At 42.0% G+C, this 21,407-nt stretch overlaps 1 protein-coding gene across 20 annotated transcripts in view; it reads right to left on the reverse strand.

The window, feature by feature from the left end:
• KCNMA1 (potassium calcium-activated channel subfamily M alpha 1) overlaps positions 1-21,407 on the reverse strand; it is a 709,234-nt gene that overhangs the window by 96,921 nt on the left and 590,906 nt on the right. For 3 of the 20 annotated variants that reach the window (XM_081075040.1, XM_081075039.1, XM_081075058.1), the window contains one exon: positions 1,986-2,072. The exons of the other annotated variants lie outside the window; for them this stretch is intronic. In XM_081075040.1, the coding sequence (XP_080931166.1) occupies positions 1,986-2,072 (87 nt within the window). The remainder of the gene's footprint in view (positions 1-1,985; positions 2,073-21,407) is intronic. 20 annotated transcript variants of the gene reach the window in all.

A 21,407-nucleotide genomic window follows, 5' to 3' on the forward strand; every position in this document is an offset into this window, starting at 1 on the left:
TGAGATGGAAGACTTGCAAATCCTGTTAGCCAGCTTCAGGGAGACACCTCATTCTGGTGCTACAGCTACCTCCTTCTACGCAAGGAAACTATTTATTTTCATTGAAAGTCAGAAAGAGCATCCATCATAATCATAGTGCATTTAAACTGGGATTTGTTCTCTTAAATGAAACTCGTGTTCAAAGGTTTCCTTCTGCACTCACGGCCTGGAAACGTAGATCTGTTCCCTGAAGAGATGGGGAAATGTCCCCAGCATCAATATACGAACGTTGTGATGCAGTCTATTCCATATGGCTTAGGTCCCACAAGAGAAGCACTGAACACTTCTTGCTCACAAGTAGGACATAAATCATCTTTAATTATTATCCTCTGTGTAGGTTCTATCAATTTCTAAAGAATCTAAAGAAAGCAAATCTAGGAAAACTTTCAGTTAAGCTACAGAAGATGATTTCCATTCCATGGCTTCTGCGGCTACGTAAGTGGAATAAAAATTGAATTAAAAGGGAGACTTAAATGCACGTACTTTCAGGAAAGACAAATGCGTTGGAGTCATGGGCCAGGACCTGAGGCCAACACACATTCACAGGTTTGCATTCAGCCTGCGTTGGGGCGAATTACAACCCACCTCTGTCCCCAGCACCCTCACTTCCATCACGCTGTGAAAGCCTCAGGAAGATATGATCTTTTCAAGGAACCTGACTTAGCAGCTTCTTTGAAACACAAACAAGTTCAGGAATCCAATGTGGAATTTTTATAGGGGCGGAACTCCATCCAGTCTCCTAGTCCTCATAAAATTCAAGGGCATGTTTTTGCACATCCCTAAGTATAACACTTAATGTGCTGTTGTAACTTCCCAGCGCTTGCTTGTCTAATAGGCACTGAATCTAACAGCTTTACAGTTTGGGAAGACTCAGTGATAGAAAAAATGTCAGGCAAGTCTAACGAGGCTTCAGATCCCTGGGTTGGAGCTAGAGTTTAATTTAAAGGTACAGTGACGTTTTAACATGTTTGCTTATACTTGACTAAAGAGGATTCATTATTTCGATGACATAACCTCCAGACAATGTTCTGGGAATTGATTTAAGATGTGGTGGTAATTCCAACAGCCTTAATGCAGAGCTGAACATCTGTAACAACATTTTACTTGACTTTTCATCGTCATTCTGTTTTCAGGCAAAAGCAAGGCAACATCTTCCAGGAACACTGGCCAGAACTCTGGGCTTACTTCAAGATGATCATATATTTTACTGGATTTTTTAAAAAAGAAATCCCTTTCTTTATTGGCCTAGCCAGCTTGCAAACACTGTATCAAGGCTCACCAATGCCTCTTTGTGGGCCTTTGGAGTAAAATGGGCAATGCTTCCAACTTTCAGCTTTCCCAAATAGTCCAGTGCCCCGACGTATGATGGACCCACAGCTCAGCTCCCGCCTGGGGCACATTCTTTCTTCCCTGCTTCCTCAATAGGGTTTAGAGGGATGATGCCCTTTGAGACTTAAAGGTGAATGTGTTGGCTGGAGTTAAGAAATAGTTCAAAGCAAATCAACTCGGAAACGCAATAAAAGGCAAACAACCCATAAACATGAGTTGACTGGCTATCTTCATTACGTTATTAATCACCACATCTGGAGAAACCCACATCTGCACATACTTAGCAGGTCATTAGTGATGTCATATTCACACTGGAATCACTCAAGAGTAAGAGGCATGCAAAGTGGCTCCAACGCAAAAGGCATCTCACTAACAGGGCTTCTGACTGAAGTCTTGAGCAAGCTGCTAGTCTGGGGCTATGGTAGTTTTAATGATTATTTATTGTTTTTTTTCTATGGTTTTTCTCTTTGGTATTTTGCTACCCAACAAGCTAAGTGCATGCTGAAATCCACGGTAATGCATCTTTCTTCTTCAACTGAGCTCAGCCTGTTAAGGTACAGCATTGAGGGATGCAGAGTAGTTATTAAAAATTGGGATGGGGTCCAGTACTCCTTCACCTGGCTTGGTCACAAGCCGAGAATTGTGAGTTGCGTTCTTGAACTCAAATGTGTCTTTGGGATAGCGTGATCTACCATCAACCTTGACTGCCGGACAACAATGAGAAAAGAAAATGGAAATTAATACGTCATGAAATTTTTCATTAGAAAAGTTGCAAACCAGTTTTAACATTGAATAGAATTACAGCTTTAAATTAAGATGGAAGTTTCTCTATCACAGTTAAATTGAGGTTTTGTTTTCTTTTCTTTTACCATGATGACTTCTTAATATCCTTTCTGCTGTGTTGTTATCACTGATGTCAGAAGGAATACTATGTCAGAAGATAACCTTGTTTGTGTAATAATTTCCAAAAACATACAGAGATCCCCTCTCCTCTACAACATACACAGACATAGACAACTAGTCTAGCAGCAATATGAGATGCATTATCTCCTCCAGCCTGCTAAAATAATCATCATATCCCAAGTCATCGACCCACAGCGTTAAGCTATCGTTTCCATCTCAAACTGCTGGCATGATCAGCCCCTTTGGTCACAATATGGCTGCCTCACTTGCATTCAATGCCATGGGTTTGTCAGTCCCCTACAAAAGGGGGATGTGTAGTATCTCCTTGTCTCATGAGTGACATTAATGAAAAGTGGGTGTGTATCTTCAGTCTTCCAGGATGAAAATGTATTACTAAAACTGAGGGTAAAGAGAGAGGGTGAAATTGCTGGACTAGAAATTTCTATGGGCTTATCAAACATGCCCCCCCAAGAAAAATCGTGCAAGTCATAGTAATACAGTCATTTTGCCATATGTAATTCACAATGGACAAAGCTCCCAAGCTGACTCAACCACTCTCTAATATGACCACTTAAGACTTTCACCAGAAAATCTGGGCTACTTAACTTACACGGTCTTACAGCGTGGCTACGAATGAGCAGTCCCTGGTCTGGAGCACAGAATGGCGCCTGCTTTACGGACATTTCCTGTCTTATAATCACAGACTACCAGAACCCTGGCTGCCTGTCACACATACTAGACTGGTGGGGTTGTTTCCTTAAGCAATGAAGGAAAACCAATACCAACAAGAAACACAGATGCCAGATAAATCACCCCTACTATGAGTTTGGTCCTATAATTCCTGTAAAGAAACACTTGACTGTTATTTCAGGATGAGCCGTGTAGTGGGGAATGCTGCCTGCCCATCAGTGAAGTTGAGCAGCTAAGCAGGGCGAGGATAAGTGAAGACACACACTGGGAGCCAAGCTCTATGCTTAGAGGGTCAGTGGGCAGCTCAGTATCAGAACCCAGGGAGTTGCAGGTGGTATCCTTGGAATGAGAGTTTCTGCTCTGGCAACCTCGGGATAACATATATTACCAAGAAGTTTGGTGGACGTTTTGCAGGGTTATTGCCAAGGTCAATCCATAAAGCTATTTCTTTGAAAGATCGTGGTGAATATTAATACACCAATAATGAAAAGATGAAGGATGCTGCCTCTCAAAAGCAAGGCCAGCAATAATATCTCCAACAGGTAACATACAGAACTCTCCACAATTGAACAATCACTTTATCATATACATTATCAGGCAGGATAATTTCACAATCTGTAGCTGAGAAACAGGATATACATTTATTTGGAAAACCTAGAGGATATAAATTAAACAACAACAACCACCTGTCATTCTATACAATGAGTATGGAAAGTACTTCCAAGTGGCCCACCCTGGCCTGGCCCAGGCACAGGGAGCACCGTCCCACCCCCCTAGACTGAGGGGGCAGGGGAGAGGAGGCCTGTTGGAGTGGTTTCATTTCTGGCTTTTGTGGAGCTAATAGGGGAAAAGGGGGTGGGGGAGACTTTAAGAAACAATAGGTTATGTAGAAGTTAATCACAGGGTGTATTTCTGACTCTATTCACTGCCTAGGAAACCGGAATTGTTTGAGTCCATCAACAGAGAGTATTGAAAGAATTCAACTCCTACATGGGAGACAGATAAAATACTATATAAATATATCAACAGAATCCACATGACTGGGATTGCAATGTTCTCTACAGAAACAATGTGGGCCTAATGGATATTCTAGAATCAAAGTGGGTGGATTAGATGTACCTACCATACTCAGACCCACCCCCCCATCTCAAACCATAAGACTGTTCTACATGGATCTTGGAAAGAGTCCAATATTCATCTAAGTTCCCTGTATCTAGAATCTCTCAGCTCATATATCATCACTAAAAACTTGACCTGCTAAAATAACTTGCCCAATGGTCTGCTCTGCTCAGAATTTGGTGGAAAATTTTTTTTGGCGATCCGGTTGCCTTTGGCTCTTTTTATTTCTTTTGTTTTTTCTTGGAACAGACTGTCTCCATCACCTCAAGGGCAAAGACAAGTCTCAAGCAACGATCACGAGGTATAAGCTTCTCAGACATGAGACAGAGATGAACGACGGAAGTCTAAGAGTAAATATATGAGCGACATGAGAAATGCAAGAATTTCCTGGAAGGATTGCTATGGAGTTTGGAGATTGGGAAGGTAGTAGAGAATGAAAGATAAGTTTTACTTTGAATTAAACTGGGGAAAAACGTACAGGAATCCAACAAAAACAACCTCTTTTCAACTTTCCTTTCCTTCTCTCATCACTCTCAGCACCAATACATTGGTAAAAGGCTTTGAGGCCAAAAAGTGTACCAGACTCCTTTTCATAGTACTGGCATGGGCAGTATTTGACTGTGGGGGACAGGTTTCAGGACAGATGAAACCTGCCACGTCCCTGGCACCAACCGCTGCCTTCTATCTTCTTATATTTCTCAAGTACAGGGTTCAAAACACCGTAGTCCAGAACTTGATTTTGCGTGGCCATGAACTAAAAATGCTTTTTTACATTTTTAAAAGGATGGGGTAAAAATTTACAAAGAATGATATTTCACAACATATTACAATTACATGACATTTAAATCAGTGGTATACATCAAGTTTTATTGGGACCCGGCCACAGTCATTTGTTTAACTATTGTCTGTATCTGTTTATGCTCTACAATAAGAGAATTGAGTAGATGCAATAAATACGGTATCGCCTACGAAGCGTACAACATTTACTAGCTGGCCCTCGACAGAAAAAGTTTACAGATCTCTGCTCTCACATTTATCTTCTCTCATTTTCCTAGTGTTCCAGTTTTCAACAAGGATCACGTTTTTTCCAGTCTGCCAAAGCCACCAAACAAGGAAAGAAACACGCAGGGATCCCATTTCAGGTGCACAGATATGGGGAAGTTGGGAGGGACACAAGTAGTTTTTAGTGATTCAAACGTCCCTACCACCCGATCTGGTCTCTGTTCTGCAAGTCCCCTTGCGTTTGGGGAAACCAGTCAGGTGAGTTTTGCCCTTTCCAAGTCAAGCTGACTTAGCTTCATGCACCCTGCACTTCGAGAATCAAGGCAAACCAACTACATCTACCATGAGCCATTCCTGGAAGCTGTCAGTGTCTGCTGCAGGTCCACCCTGCAAGACAACAGATTAACCATTAGACTAGATATGTTGAAAATACACAGCTTCAACCTTTCCCCAGCTAGCTCAGAGCGATATATAGATGATTATTTCAACCGTCAGCTGCCGCATAGACTTAAACTCCTGCACAATAACTCCTGGATTCATCTGCCCCTTGTCAGACTGGCACAGCTTTAGTTGGAGGATACATGGTGTGGCAGTTTCACTGTGAATCCAGAATGATCCAGACGGCTGCTGTCTCTTTGTTAACAGGAAGCCAAACTGATGAGTTTGTAATGCATTTCTTATCAAAGGTAGTTTCAGAAAAGAAAATGAGTCCCATCAGTTTGGCGAGAATTTCACATGTACTAGATTACGGGCTTAATCAGAACATCTCTGTTATTTTCACGAGGAAATAGATAATTCTGCATCCATCCCATTAAAATCACTTTATGCCAATGAATTATGTATTTATGTATTTATAATTACCCTCGATTTTCCTCTCCTGCAGTATACTTAATAAAATCATCAGCTGGAGCTACAAAGCAATAGTGCTTTGTACAAGCACACTAATATATTGTTTTAAGTTAATGCTGATATTTTTGAGCTGTGTATCTACAAAGATCATTGTGAATAAAGAGACTGTAATTCTCAACTCATACATTTAACAAAGACGAAAAGGAAGGTAATGGAATTTATGGACCTTGTAAAGGAACTCTTTTTCTAATATGGTTTATTCTCAAATAGATTTGAATTTACTGTTGGACACATTGGGTCCAAATGAAAGGTATCGAGAGAAAATGGCTGTAAGTTATAGTACACTGTTCCTGGCACATTGAAAGTGCTCATCTAAATGGCAACAGCTGCCAGTTTTCTGTTGTGCTGATTGTTAGAACCCCTCCTGACTCGTGAAATTCAGTACTTAAATGCCAGCACCAACACCACCATGTATCCTGTCTTTATTTAAATTTCTAACATTTTACTCATCATGGATTTTTCTTGCATTTTTATTTTTCAAAAAACACTGTATTTTTATGTGTTCACCACCCAGAGTCAGTGCTCCTTCCATCACCATATACTTGACCTTCTTTTACTCTCATCTACCATCCTCCATCCCCAGGAGAACTGACTCTGGGTGGTGAACACACAACGTAATATGTAGATGATGTATTACAGAATCATACACTTGAAACCTATGTAATTTTACTAACCATTGTCACCCCAATAAATGTTAATAATAATAATAATAATAATAATAATAATAAAACACTGCATTAAACTATCATTTATCTTGATTACTAAGATTTTCGGTGCCCCCTTAAATTTGGTGCCAAAGGTAAGTACCCTACTCTCCTCATTCTAGTCCTGGCTCTGCCCTGTCCATTTCTCAGGGGGGTCCTAGGTGCTGGTTCTGCCACCCTGCCTGTCATTATGTTCTCTTAGTGGGTCTACATGTTCCCTTGTTCAGAACTGCACAAGGTAAATATAAAACAAGAGTTATTTTTTTGATCACTTCATGCTGTTTACACATGACTGTGAAGGAAGACCCTTGCAAGAAAGGCTTCCTATGGATTTACAAATTGTCAGACATCCAAAGGAGTGGAGAAAAGATCCTGCTGCCTCAGGAATCTGAGATTTGCCACCTGCCCAGGGTGAGAAACAGAAAGAGAGAAAGGTGCAGGTCTCTCATGGACTTTATTTCACACTTCCCACCAAATCCTCCTGGTTCACACAATGTTGATTTACAGTTCCACTTTGGGGTAAAAGATTTTACTTGCTTGTGTGTTTGGACTCAGATGCTACTTTCCTTCTCTTTTTATTTTTCCGCTCCTTAACTCTTTAAACAGCTTCAAGGAAACATGACTAGCAGGAAATGTCAATCACACTTTCATTGCTATTTTCACTTTGCTATTTATATTTTTAAAATTAATGCTTGCCCCAATGGTTCTATTTGAAGACTAGCCTAGACTCTAATTTTGTAGATGTGAAATTCTTTTCTACACCATAAGAGGTTATTCAGATAAGGACCTTTATTATTATTAATATCATTATCATTATTGGCTCATGCATAAACACCGTATTTTCCATTGAGCCAGCTGTGTCAAGAGTCTCCCAGAATCCTAATATGTATTCCAGATGCTTACACTGATACTTTCTCTGAAACTCAGATAAAGGTAAAATGCAACCCAGGTGTACCACATGGCCCGATGAAGAATGTTCTGCCAGAACTCTTTCGAAATACTGTATGCTTTCAACCTTGGGAGGGAAGACCAGTCCCTGATTGTGACTTTATATTAAACACAGCATTTACTATATTTCTTAAGGACATAGTCACCTTTTAAAGATGTCCTTGAACTATAAAATCATTATCAGTATTCCACTATAATTTATCCTCAGACACATTCTGTGCTACATTTTAAAATGCTAGTGCATGGTGGGCCCCTTTTGGCCAACACAACTAGAGAACAGGGTGTGGAGTGCAGGAGCAGGGCTGGGAGGGGTTTAGGAATGTCCAGCCTCACCTTTGGGCTCACAGCAACACTCATATGCAGACCCCTAAACCAGGGCCCAGGTCTGCTGACTTCTAATCCAGCTCATTTTCTGTCAGAATTCCACTCGTGAAAAGAGCATAAGGATAAGAGCTTCTAGATTCAGGACACTTGCCCAAGTCCCAGCTCTGACCCTCATTAGAATTCACATCTCAGACAAGTCACTCAACTCTGCAGTGTCACAAGAGCTGTTGTTATTCCCGCTGGACCGATGACAATACCAAGACGCTGTGGAGTTAAATAGATAACCAGAAACCACACAGTGACAGCCTGAGGGCTGTGCCAGTGTGCTCTGCTTGGCACCATGCTGCTGGTTCACAGGATTTTCTATGTGGGACAATCTTTAAGTCTGAGGGTGAGCCATAAAAACATGGATTTCTAGCTTGTTTTAAAATCTTGCAGAAGACTGGGCTACTGTTCCAGGAGGGTGACTGTCTTATGGGGCATGAGCTCCCCAGCTTGTCAAATACCCCAACACTGCTTACCCCAGTCATATGGTAGGCACCCCTCTTACATCTCTGGCCCGGGCTCCAGTGACACGCCATGTGCCATCCCCGAGATAAGGATTTTAAGATATGGGAGATCCCTGTATAAATGTCAACTCACACTGAGTTGCAAGAAGGTACCAGTCAAGCACAAAGTCCCTGAAGCCATACTGTAGGGTCCAAACCTGGGTGTTTGGCAAATTACCTAATTTCAGTTTTCTCACCTATAAAATAAAAATGATCACAGTACCTCTCTCACAGAGTTGCTGTGAAAATGGACTGAAAACATGAAAAGTGCTTATACAAGTTTCTGGCAAGTTCTTGATAAATGTTACCCATCATTATTATTTTGGCTTTGAGAGATCAAAGTAACTAGAGCCCTCGGCCATTTGGGTCCTTCTCCACAAAGAGAGCCTCCTGCCTGACTTTCTTCTACTCAAATGGATTCTCATGCTCCCCACTACTCCAAGCAACTGATCTGGTATCTAACCACTAAAACAGGATGGGATTCGCCACCCCCACTCCCATCCACTGCATCTTGCTGGACTGTCACCTTTGTCCCGTACTTCATCTGGCCCCAATGAGATGCTCAGGCCAAAATAATTAGGCTATGCTAGGTGTCATAAAAACAAGAAAAGTCAGAAAATTGTAAACGGGCCACAATTGGAGAAGGCTGTGACCATTCAGCGTAATAACAAATGAAAATCAGATGGAAATGGGGAGAAACCCCACTGTTCCCTCTAAATTACAGGAAATTCATGCTGCCTGCTTGAGGGGCTCTTTCACTTGCATTTCTGGTGGAGGTCATGGGATTGGGGCATGTGCTTGGGAAATGGTGGGAGGGGCAGAGGGACAGCGACTCCTTCCCTATTCCTCCCCACCAGGTCTTCCTTTCACCTAGCTACTCTACCCACCCTTTAAAAATTAGGTCAGCCAGCTTGCCTCCGCCAGGCAGCCTTCCCAGATGACGGTAACAAGGTAGAATCCCTCCTTTCTTGGCACTTCTCATCTCACACCCCCTGACACTTCCTTATTTTTTGTACTATAATTTGTTTTCCATTTCAATGTGTCCTCCTCCCCAACTAGACTTATAAGATCCTCTCTAGTAGTTTATCAATCTCTGAATATCTCATAGTGCTGAGCCCCTGGTAATGTTCCTAAGAAATATGTCCTCGTTGTTACAGAGGCAGCTTTGCAGAGGGGAGAAGCATAGCCCAGTGGTGAGGAGCCGGGTTCTAGGACTGGCTTGGATCAACTGTGTGGCCTTAGCAAGAACACTGGCATTAATTACGTAGAAGGACCTTCCAGCTCTGACTCGTAATGGTTCTAGGTGTAATGCTGTCTTCTGTTACTTGATGAGTATCATAGGAATCAGCCATGGACTGAAAGCCTCAAAAGTCTCCAGCCATATGATTACCCAGCACTTCCTACCAGACTCAAAGCACCCCCTACCCCACAACACTACAGAATAGGAAAAGCAGGTATCCCACTCCAAGGACCGCATGGTCTAGCTCAGAGGTTCACAACCCTGCTTTTCAATAAAATGAACTAGACAACAAATGAGAAACAAAAATTCATAGACACAGATAATAGTACAGTGGTTACCAGAGAGTACGGGGGTGTGGGGGTGGGAGGGGGAGATGAGGGTAAGGGGGATCAAATATATGGTGATGGAAGGAGAAATGACTCTGGGTGGTGAGCACACAATGGGATTTATAGATGATGTAATACAGAATTGTACACCTGAAATCTATGTAATTTTACTAACAATTGTCACCCTGAAAAATTTTTTAAAAAATAAACTAAAAAATTTTACAGAACACCAGTGCTTGGGTCCTGGCTCAGACCAATTCAGCAAACATCCTGAGGGTGGGGGCTAGGGCTGGGCATTGCTTTTTTTTTTTTTTCAAAAATTTTCTTAAAGTATGAAATCCTACCATTTGCAATGGTATGGATGGACCTAGAGAACATTATGCGAAGTGAAATAAGTCAGTCGGAGAAAGGCAAATACCATATGATCTCACTTATAAGTGGAATCTAAAGAACTTAATAAATAAGCAAGTAAACAGAAATAGTCTCAGAGATATAGAGGAAACTGATGGTTGCTAGGAGGGGGGTGTGGATAAGGGAGAAAAGCGGAAGGGATTAGACAGCATAAATTGATTACTACAATATTGCCATGGGGATGTGAAAGACAGTTTGAAGAATATAATCAATAATGTTGTAAAGATATTGTAGGGTGTCAGATGGGCACTTGTCTTATTAGGGAGACCACTTCATGGACGGTATAGATGCCTGACCACTGCACTGTACACCTGAATATGAATAATATTGTATATCAACTATAATTTAATATATGTATAGTCATGGGATATGGAGTAGAGCCTAAAGAATAGAATCAATGGAAATGTAACAGATATATACAAAGTCAGAGGGACAATAGATTGGGGGCGGGGGGTTATCACTCTGTGAGGGGTGAAACGTCTAACTATTGCATTGTTTTGCACACTTGAAACTAATAAAAAATAATCTTTCTAAAGATGCACAATAAGCGAGAACCACAAGTCTAGCTAAAGAAATGAGACAACTGCATTAAATATAGAGGGTGCCAAAAAAAGTAAACACATTTTAAGAAAGGAAAGAAAGGAAAAAAACTGTATTAAAGTTATAATAATATATACCTGTAACAAAACATGAATACAAGTCACATGTATACATTTTTGGCACCCCTGGCGCATATATATATATATATATATATATATATATATATATATATATCACAGATTATTGAAATAAGAATAAAAATGTTGCATGATAATGTCAGGTGAGGGCTAAATGAAATGCCTTAGACAATAAGTGCTAGAAAATGTGGGGTGGTCAGGGAAAAAAAGTAAGACTTGCAACATGAGTCATATGGATACAGATGTCCCTTATTCACCTGCATACCTCCCCCACCCCAGGCAAACACAAGGCCTGGCACACTGGGAGGTGAGTCAACTAGGGTGTGGGAAGGGCATGCTAGGTGGATTGAACAGCTTGAACAAAAGCAAGGAGGTGGGGAGACACTAAGCTAGGGAACTATAAGGAAATCAATTTGGCTGGAGGAGGAAGACTTATTTAAGGGTATAGATGGGGGTGTAAGGGCAGATCGTGTAAGGCTTTAAATTCCAAATGACAGAGTTGGATAATATTGGGTAATCATATGAGCCCTCTGAATGTTATTTTTCTGTTGATTTAGATACTCAAATTCAAAGAGGGAAGTGAATGGTTTGCATCTTGGTAAAATCAAAAAAAAAACACAAAACAAAAAAAACAACACACCCTAACTCAGCCTACATTCTTTCTGGCGATTGAAAAGTTATAAGGGTCCAAGACAAGACACACACATCCGTGCATGAAATTAAAAATGAGGAGACCACTGGCAATGGTCCAGTTCCAATGGAGGTCTCATTTACATGCTGGAGAATGTACTTGACAGGAAAATAAAGTTGTTGAATGCCTTGGAAAGGGGTCCTGAGAAATTCGCAAGGCTGCTGCCTCACAGCCTGGCCAGGTAAATCCAACTTTTACTTCAGGATGGCTATTTCCTGTTTTCAATGACTCCAGTTGAATTGTCCCCTACAGAGAACTGGAAAAAAGTCATCAGGGTTTGACTTTTAACAAGAAATCTGATTGCAACCAATATTTTGAAAAACATTTTCAATACAAGCAAGGCTTTCAAGTGAACTCACTAAGAAGGCAATGTCCCCCCAATCCTCTACTCCTTAGTTGCACCTAATCAATACCACTTCAGGATGGTCTCTGTCAAAACATAGAAGCAAATAAAATAGGACAGACATTATCTCATCTAAATCCTTGACCTGTACCCCCTAGCCGAGTAGGTCTACGAAAAGTTTAAAAATTCAAAAGAGAAACTTCCTATTGGATTCTCAAAATGAAAGTTTTCAAATTTTTGAATGGCAAAAAGAGTAAAATACTTTCAAAGTTCTTTATGATCTGAGAGGTAACACTTAATAAAGAAAATAAATAAATGAGTCATCTGGGATGTATTTTAATCATCCCCTTCCATTACCTCAATAAATCTACTATATAGGTCCATATTTACATTCCAACACCCTGTATAAAAGGATTAGGGTGGGTTTAAAAAAATAAAAAGTTAGTGAAAAAACATAGTTGTGTCTTAAAACACACACAAAAAGAATGAAAAATCGGGTTTACGAATAAAGAACCAAAAAATAGTTTTACTTGTATTATTTTTTTGCCTCATCGATACCCAAACTGATGGGATGACTAGCCTTTGTGTGGCAACCTTATTTAAAAATAACAACAAAACTGTCTGATCTTGTTTGTGAGAAATTTCGTTCTGGCCCAGGGAGAAAAGGCAACATTCTTGGGTTACTTGGATTCTAAAGTAATTCTTGATGAAAGGATGTCATATTAAAATTATTTTTATATAGCACATTAATCCAGTACACATGCCACCTTTATAGAAATGCCCCTCATTTTCTTGGTGTGGAAGGAAGCCTAGGGAATTAATTTGTATAAGTAAATATTAGGCAAAAATGGGGACTTGCTACATAACAATAATCAGATGATGGAGGTAATCCAGTCTTAGGGGTGAGAATCTGGTATTGTGTAGTTAGTTACCTTTTAAAAACATGCTAACATTTATTTAGCTAGGACTTGTTCTAAATGAGCATTAAAGCAAGTTGGATTGAAAGAACCTTAGCAATTGAGAGGTATTGCCCTAGTGAAGGTCTGTCTCCTGAACAAACAGACAAACACAGAACACAGTTTTAGACATTCACCTCTGAGAAATAAAGGAAAGAGAATCTGGAAAAGGCAGAAAGGGGGCAGTACTGGGAGTACCCTGAATACATCCAGGTAGACGGTTTCATTTACAGAAAAGCAGCGCCACCTGCTGGTAGATCATCATTTCGAGCGCCTCTGGTTTGCCAGCCATCATCTATCTATCTTGCAATCTATGCATAAATATACAGCAGTATTTCTCAGCTGCTGTTATATATAAGAATTTTATTACCAGTCGGCAGATTTCTAACACACTGGTTGCAGTTTAATAATCCTCTATTACCTGAAGTATGGGTTATATAAAAACCTAGACTGTTAATTGTTGACAAACCAATTCTAATATGTAAAGCATTATAAGCATCCAGTAAATATCCAAATAAATCAAAAGGGATCACTCTTTTTCTGCTAACAACTTGTTATTAAACACCACAATTTGATCACTTACATAAAAATAATGTTCATACATTTCAATGTACTAAGAAGTCAGGAAAAATGCATTACTAAAAGAGAGCTTTTCCTTCATTTACAATTTTGAGGAAAATATTTTTCCAAAGGATATTGTTCCCTGTCTTAAAAAAAAACGTACATAACGAAGGTGTCATTGAGGAAATTTTCTCATATAACAAAACCCGAGTTATAAATAACTAAGATTACATCTGTAAAACGTTATTATTTTTTAAATGGCAATAGAGCAGTCATGGAGAATATAAGTCTGAAACAGTGAGCAGAGAAACACTACCTGTCATTTTGCAGAAAAAGATCACACAAACGCGATAGCAAAGGAACACAATAAAAGGAAGAAACAAGAATGTGATAGGTGACTCTGATTATATCTGCAAAGGAAACTGTGAAATAAATTAACACCCATGCGCCCACGAAAGGCATACTGGAGCTTCACTGCGAGTGATCGTTATGCAACAGGGAAGGCTGGTGATTTTGTAAGAGCAGAAATAAAGTGTAGGCTGTGAAGTCTGCGGTGATAACTAATGACCACACTACTTACAACTCTGATTTGATCTCTAAACAGAAAAAAATAAAAAAGTACTCTACCGGATAGAGGTAGGCAATAGGGCTCATAGTTTTCACTTGAAACAAATAAACCTCAAATGGGATCAAAGGGCCCCAGTAAATGAGAAATGACAGTTTCTATGTTGCCCTGATTTTATCTCAAGCAAAACTACATGCTGATAACATCCCGGAGCTAGGAGGAAGGTAGGGCCCTTCTTGGATTGGTATGGGAAAAGGGTGACGGCCATGGCCCATTCAGCTGATGAGAAGCCCACTCTAATTACAAAAACTTATTGAGACTTAATCTCTAACAACAAGAACAACAGCAACAGTAAAGACTGTTGATGCAGTGACCATAAGGGTATTCCTTACACACACACACACACACACAATTTTGTTGTTTCCGAAGGAAACTGACACTCCTTTACAAGCAGCTCTTCCATCTGTCTAAGCTGGATAAGGCATGTGTATAAACAGAGTCAAGTGTTGAGGTGCTTCCTTTGAGCCCTAAGTGTCTCCAGTTGTCTACCACCAGGAGCTTAACTAGGAGGGTCTCCAGCATAGGCAGAGGGCATCTCATCTCCCACTTTGACTGGTTACCACTTGCTGTGGAGAGACAGAGTTGCCAGGAGCAATTTCGGGCAGATGTGGAGAGTGTAGGGGAATCTGGTAGAGCTTAGGGCTGTCAAGATTTCAGCTGGGGGCCTACCCTGCCTCTATACATAACTCCCAGTGTATAAGCCAGGGCATGAGCACAGCACGAGAAGGTCCCTGAAACTGCTGGCCTGGGTCTGAGCGATTAAAGGTACAAGCCCTGCCTTCAGAGCCGTTGGGATAAATTCAAATCGATGAGGAATCAAAGGTGGATGAAAAGAGCTTATGTGAGTTAGAAATGTATTGTGGACCTGAAAGGCAGGTGAGATCACTCCAGGAGTTGGGAAACAATGGGTTAGCCACACCTTCCCAACGTGAGCCTCTCCCCACCTGGACTCAAATACCCAATGACATATGGAAGGGGAATATATTAGCATCCCAAGACTCAGTACAGCATCCAAACACTATGCCTGTCAGCAGAAGCCATGGAAGAAATGTGTCATCTTCAAAAGAAGCAGTGATCAATTCTAGATCAAGCTATTCAAGACTGCTCTAGCAAAGGAAACAGCTGTTCAGAAACAAATGGTTTGTTCAAGATGGTACAAGCACACAAGAAGCGAGATCGCTAGGCTCAAGACGCTCTTTTCTCCTGAGACGATGCCTAATAAACTATGGAAACACATTCCTGACACAATTTTTATGTTATTCAGCAAACGTTTGTTGAATTCCTACTGTGCGCCATGGCTGCTGTGTGCAATATGCTGAGAATTCAAAGACCACTGTGAGTTGTTTGGACTTGCTGACTTCTAAAAAGCTCAATATAGAACTGTTCTAAATGGGGTTTACATGAAGTGTTATAGGATTACAGGAAAGAGAGACCCATTAATTCTGACCTGAGGTAGGGCAGTCAAGATGTCTTCACAGAAATGGCAATATTCGAACAAACTTTTTCCGTAAATATCAAGTAGGAACTATTGATATATCTGAGCTTTGTGAACCATATGTTCTCTTTTACAAGTCAACTTTGCTGTTTTCACACGAAAGCAGCCATGAATAAACATGCAAATGAATGGCCGGGACTGTTTTACAATAAAACTTTATTGACTAAAACAGGCAGTAGGCCAGATTTGGTCCACTGGCCACAATTTGCTGACCCCTCCTTGAAAGATAAGTAAGCTTCCATCAGGTAGAAGAGGGACAGAATCACAGGCACAGAAAAAAGCTATAGAAATGTGTTAAGTAACAAAAACAAGACTTTTTTTAAAGAATCATTAGATGAAGGATACTTACATGGAAAAAGGAACTAGAAAAATAAGTCGAGGCCGAACTGTAAAAGGCCTTGAATGCCATGTTCAGAAGGCTGGAGACTGTCTTATTGAAAACAAGGAGCCATCAAGTTTTTTTTTTTTTTTTTTTTCCCTTTCAAAGGTGGGGTTAACATGACCAAGTCTGTGTTTTAAAATAATAAACATGGTGGTTGTTTGGTGGCAAGGGAGACTAGTTCACGGGAGGGCAGTGCCCGTAGACCAGGAGAAAAGGAATCAGTGCCTGAACTTGGCATTGTCCTTGACAAGAAGAGAAGGTTTGAAAGGTGACCTAGAGGTCAAATCAGAAGACTCGGCTATCAGAAGGATGGAAGAGAGAGCAGGATAGCGGCACCCTTAGGATTTCAAAATATGCATCAATAGTCATCCAACCCAACTGTAGACTGTCCTCACATCAAGTCTATTCAAAGAAAGGGGCAATGGCAGGACGTGGGTGAAGGGCTTGGCCCCGTCTTGGCCCTGCTCCAAGCACTAATCTCACTAATGAAAAAATCAACAAGAAGCAGAGCCTAGCTTCATAAAGCAATTTAGGAAAGGTGATAATGGGAAGTCCCAATACCAACCGGACCTCAAAGATAGGGTGATATGAAGACCATCACAAGAAAAGAAATTTTAATAGAATTAAAAAAAAACAAGTCATCTGCCCACCATCTGTTCCTCTCTAGTTTGCTCTCCAAGCTTCCTGCCACCTTCCAAGAACACACTAAATTCACTGACGATCTCAGTGTTCCCATTTTAGAGATGGAAAAGTCACAGAGGCAGTTTCAGTAAGATGAAGAATGGGATCCAAAGTCATAGTTGCAACCACGCTATGAGGCAGGTCCTATGATTATCTCCATTTTACAGATGGGGAAACTAAGCAATAGGGAAGTTCTCAAACTTGACCACAGTCCAAAGTAGTAAGGATGATGTCTATTCTGGGTTTGCCTAGATGAAATGAAAACATGTCAATGCCTTGAGAAGTATAAAGACTAACACATGTATAAGGCATTATTCTTATTATAGCAGTTGGCATTTACTCAGCATCCATTTGGTGAACATACCGAAACATGCCTGTGCCAGGAATGACTTCCAAAGTCCCCTAAAAACAAATCCCACCCCTTCTCTCCCTTTCCTTGCTCTAAGGTTCCCTAGAATTTCCGGCTTTAATTGCCAAGGAGATCACCTAGCTCAGCAAGGGGAATGGCTTGGGAACTCCCTAATTTGTAGCAAAGACAGGAGATTTCTGCCTAACAGACACCCATCTTCATCGTAACGGAGGAAATCTGTGAGGTGGCCCTGGCAGCACTAGCCCGTTGCACATGTCTCATCCCAAGACTTCCAGATCACATGCCCTGAGGCTCTCCCTCCCAGTCTGCATTCCTCGCAAGTTTCATCCTGTCATTGTCACTGTGTCTCTCTCCTCTCTGCAGGTCACTGCACTTCCTTTCTGAGCAACACCGGTTTAGGGCTTTGGCTTTGAAGCACCTCTGCTGGACATGTTCTCTCAGATGGCTATGTCACAGGCTATATGTGAAAATGTAGTCATCTGTACTGAAGAGATGGCCAGATCAAACCTGACAAAATACAGAGAGCAATTCAAAGCCACTCAAAAGTAAGAGAATGCTTGGTGAGAAATGAGAGAACTCTGGGAGCAACTGAGAAAGCTCCCTGCCCCCTCCTTGTTGGAGCAGAATAGACAGAATAATGACACTTACTAAAAGGGAGTCATGAGACACTCAGCTTTTGGATCCCTCTACGTGGAAGGCACTGTCACTTGGGTGCCGTTGGCTTTAATCTGCCTACCCCAAGTCAGAGTCAACGATCCTAACAGTCAGGAGTGGCCTTACATGTTTCTCCACATTTGGAAAGGCTGATGTGACCATCTGCAAATGGTTACAGCTCTCGACACAGGGGCCCCTTTGCGCAGAGTGGCTTTCCTCAAAGAATTAATATTTCTGTGCCACCCTGACTCCCATGAAAATGATCTGGTTCATCGAAATTAGTAAAACTGAATGCAAATGTCACAAGTCCTTGATTTTTTAGAACAAATGCTCTACATACACATGTATCCCTGTCTCTCCTCACTTGAAACATTGGTGGACTTTTGCCTACTGTGATTTTTTTTTTCTTCCGTTTCCTTCTTTCCCAATAGTCACCTTCACAAAGAATATGGATTATATTTATTAGGTGATAATTTTCAAGAGCCCTGTTATGTCCTTGTTTTTCTTGCAAATGTATCCCCTTAATCTTCTTGTATCCCAATGTCTGTGTGTGTGTGTGTGTGTGTGTGTGTGTGTGTGTGTGTGTAATACTGTAAACTACATAGAAAGTTTTAGGAAATTTCATGGATCCGGGGCCATCCTGCTTCTGGCATACCACCTAGTCCTTTCACTGATGGTTGAGAATCCTTTCACTTACTCAGCCTTTTACTCATGAAATATTTACTGAACTGGAAACCTTCAGGCCATTTCCTACTCAAGTATTCTTACCAACATAGGAAGCCCAGCCAAGGATGGCAGCATGCTCCATTTCTGACCTTGGAGGGAAGGAAGGCAGTCCCTAGGTCTTTTCTTGATTGGGCGCAATCCCACAGGCTCCAGCCCAGAAAGCCAGCATTGGCCAAAATGGAAATCACTTTAAGGCCAGCCATCAGCAGTACTCCCAGGAGACGGCCCACTCTCTGTGGTCTACAGGTACCGCTCTCCACACTGCCGGTTCACCTCCTATGGCTCCCGCTCTGAGGGACCATCTTTCTCACTGCATTTCTGTCTCAGTACAGTTGGCCATCCCCAATGCACGTCCGCCACAACAGCTCCACTTGGAGTTTGCACAGGTTTTCTCTGTAGCTCCAGGAATATTTGGTGGCATTCACCCTGCTGTGCTCAAGGGGACAGAGTGAGCGCTTTCAGGATTCCTAGAAGAGGCCAGGGGACATTTTCCCTTGCTGTTGCCCTCATGAGGAGGAGGAGTGAATGAACTGGTCAGAGAAGAAAGGCTAGTTTAGGTCTCTAGACCCTTTTGTCCAGCTCATCTGAACTGGACATCAGAAGAATGTCTCCTTACGAGAAGCTACGGGTACATCTAAAATGTCCCTCAAAATCAGGTAGTCTAGCTATTCACACACACGAAAAAAACAGACAGAAAAAAAAGAAAAAGTATTTTCAATGCCCTCCAAGATTTCAAATGTGTGGGTCTGACAATGTTGGACATTTTTTCTGCCCATTTCGATTCCCCTTGGGAAAATGCCTGGCTTAAGGAACAGAACTCTTGTAAGCAGATGTGGGGATGGCAGCTTCCCTGATTATCTAGGTAACTCAACAGGTTGGTTTGGGAGAAAGCGCCAAGAGAAGAAGGACAACACCTCGCCAGTTGGGAGGGTGAGTTTTGCTTCCTTCCACTTCCAGAAGTTGGCCGCTTTCCTTCCCTCCATAGTCAGCAGCATTGCCACCACTGTGATGAACCCCATGCTTCTCCATGCTGTTTTCACGACTGTTTGGGGTCGATGTGTGCACAAATCCTACAGTCATCGATGCTGACACAGAGACACAATGAATGCAGACAAAGGTCTGTGCACAGAGAAATAAAGAGGAAAAGAAAACTGTGCCATGGTACTTGGAAATGCCACACGACGTCCCTGGAGTTTGTGTGGCAGTACTTCACAGGAAATGTGTTTTGTATTTCCACTGGAGTAGGATAAGTGGTTGAAAACTACAGTGGGCTTTCAGTGAATGGGATGCGAAGTACTTTATGATTGTTTCCTCCACAGATGTAAGGAGACATGCTGTCTCCCTGAGAAAGATGAGAGGAAAAGAGTCTCACACATACACAGGGATTTGAAAAGTAATTCCCATGAGCTCTCCCAGGAGCTACCACATGCAGCTCGAGCCAAGAACCTCAGGGCTGGTTACATGTCCCAGCTGGTGGTCCCCACTTGCTTTGTTTCTGCCACCCAGTCTAGACCAATGACATCCATGGCAGCCACTGAGAGCTGCCTGCCTCTGTGACTCTCAACACACTCAAGATGGGAGTCTGATTGGAAGTGGCAAGGATGGTGAGGGAGGAAGAAGAAATCCTACTTCGATAAAGAAAACAAAGTAGCTCCCTGAGACTAGGGCTGGTGGAGGCAGCCCTGTAGGTCTCCAGTCCCAGCTGAGACAGTAAATTCTCCTCTAGTGAGAAAACTCCACGGAGACCAAGTAGGGGTCCTGATGGCTGCCAGGTCAGCTGGGGAGAATTACGCTCAAGAAGTTTAACGAATGGTATGCAACTGCTTCAGAGCCACTAATTAAACTTTCTTTCAAGAGATGTTAACTTCTGGGATTTGCATTTGGATAATGTACTTCAGCTGTGGATCCCAGAGGCTGGCGATCAGACCTCCGCCTTCCTTCCTAAGGCTTCTCAGAGCAGCGAAGGGCTGCTTCCTCCGACCATCCTCCCCTCTGCTGGTCTTCTCGGGGGTCTCCCACCTGCCTCCTCTGCTGCAGTCCCCTTTTCCACAGCTGCCATAGGAATCTTCCAGAAACAAAGCCTCTGATGTCATTTCCCTGATCAAACACCTTGCATGTTTTCTGTTGTATTGCACATGAAGGACAAAACTGGTATGGCCTGGAGCCTGTCAATAACGAGCCCTAGTTACCCTTGAGGAGCCGGCTCCTCTTCCTGCCTTCTCCTGCACAGGTCTTAGCTCCAGCCAAACTGGGTGACCAGTTGGTTGGTAGGAGGCTCCAGGCCTCCCCACTGCCATTCCTCTTATGCTGTTAGGCAGAACACCCTATCCTCCTATTCTCCAAGGCACATCTGAAACGTCACATCCCCTGGATCTTACCTTGATTGACCACCAGAGGTGACCTCTGAGCCTCTGCACTGCCAAATACTTCGAACCTCTCTCTCACAGCACTTCCCACATTGTCTTGAGTCTTCAGTACTGAAATCCTCGTCTTTCTCTCCCTCCTTGGAGACAGACTGACCTATGGATCCTCTTCAACTGTGTGAGTAACTGAGTAACTCAACTTACTGCATATGCTGTGGAGCCACCCAGCTTGTTTTCAAATCCCTGCCCCACCAATGACTCACTGCATGACCCTCGGCAGGTCATTGAATGTCTTTGTGCCTTAGTTGTCTTATCTGTGAGTGGCGCAAAAAGTTGACAGTTGTCTCACCTGCAAATAACAGTTACTGCCTCATATAAGGATTAAGTTAAT

Source organism: Rhinolophus hipposideros (genome assembly GCF_964194185.1).
Source record: "Rhinolophus hipposideros genome assembly, chromosome: 15".
NCBI lineage: Eukaryota > Metazoa > Chordata > Mammalia > Chiroptera > Rhinolophidae > Rhinolophus > Rhinolophus hipposideros.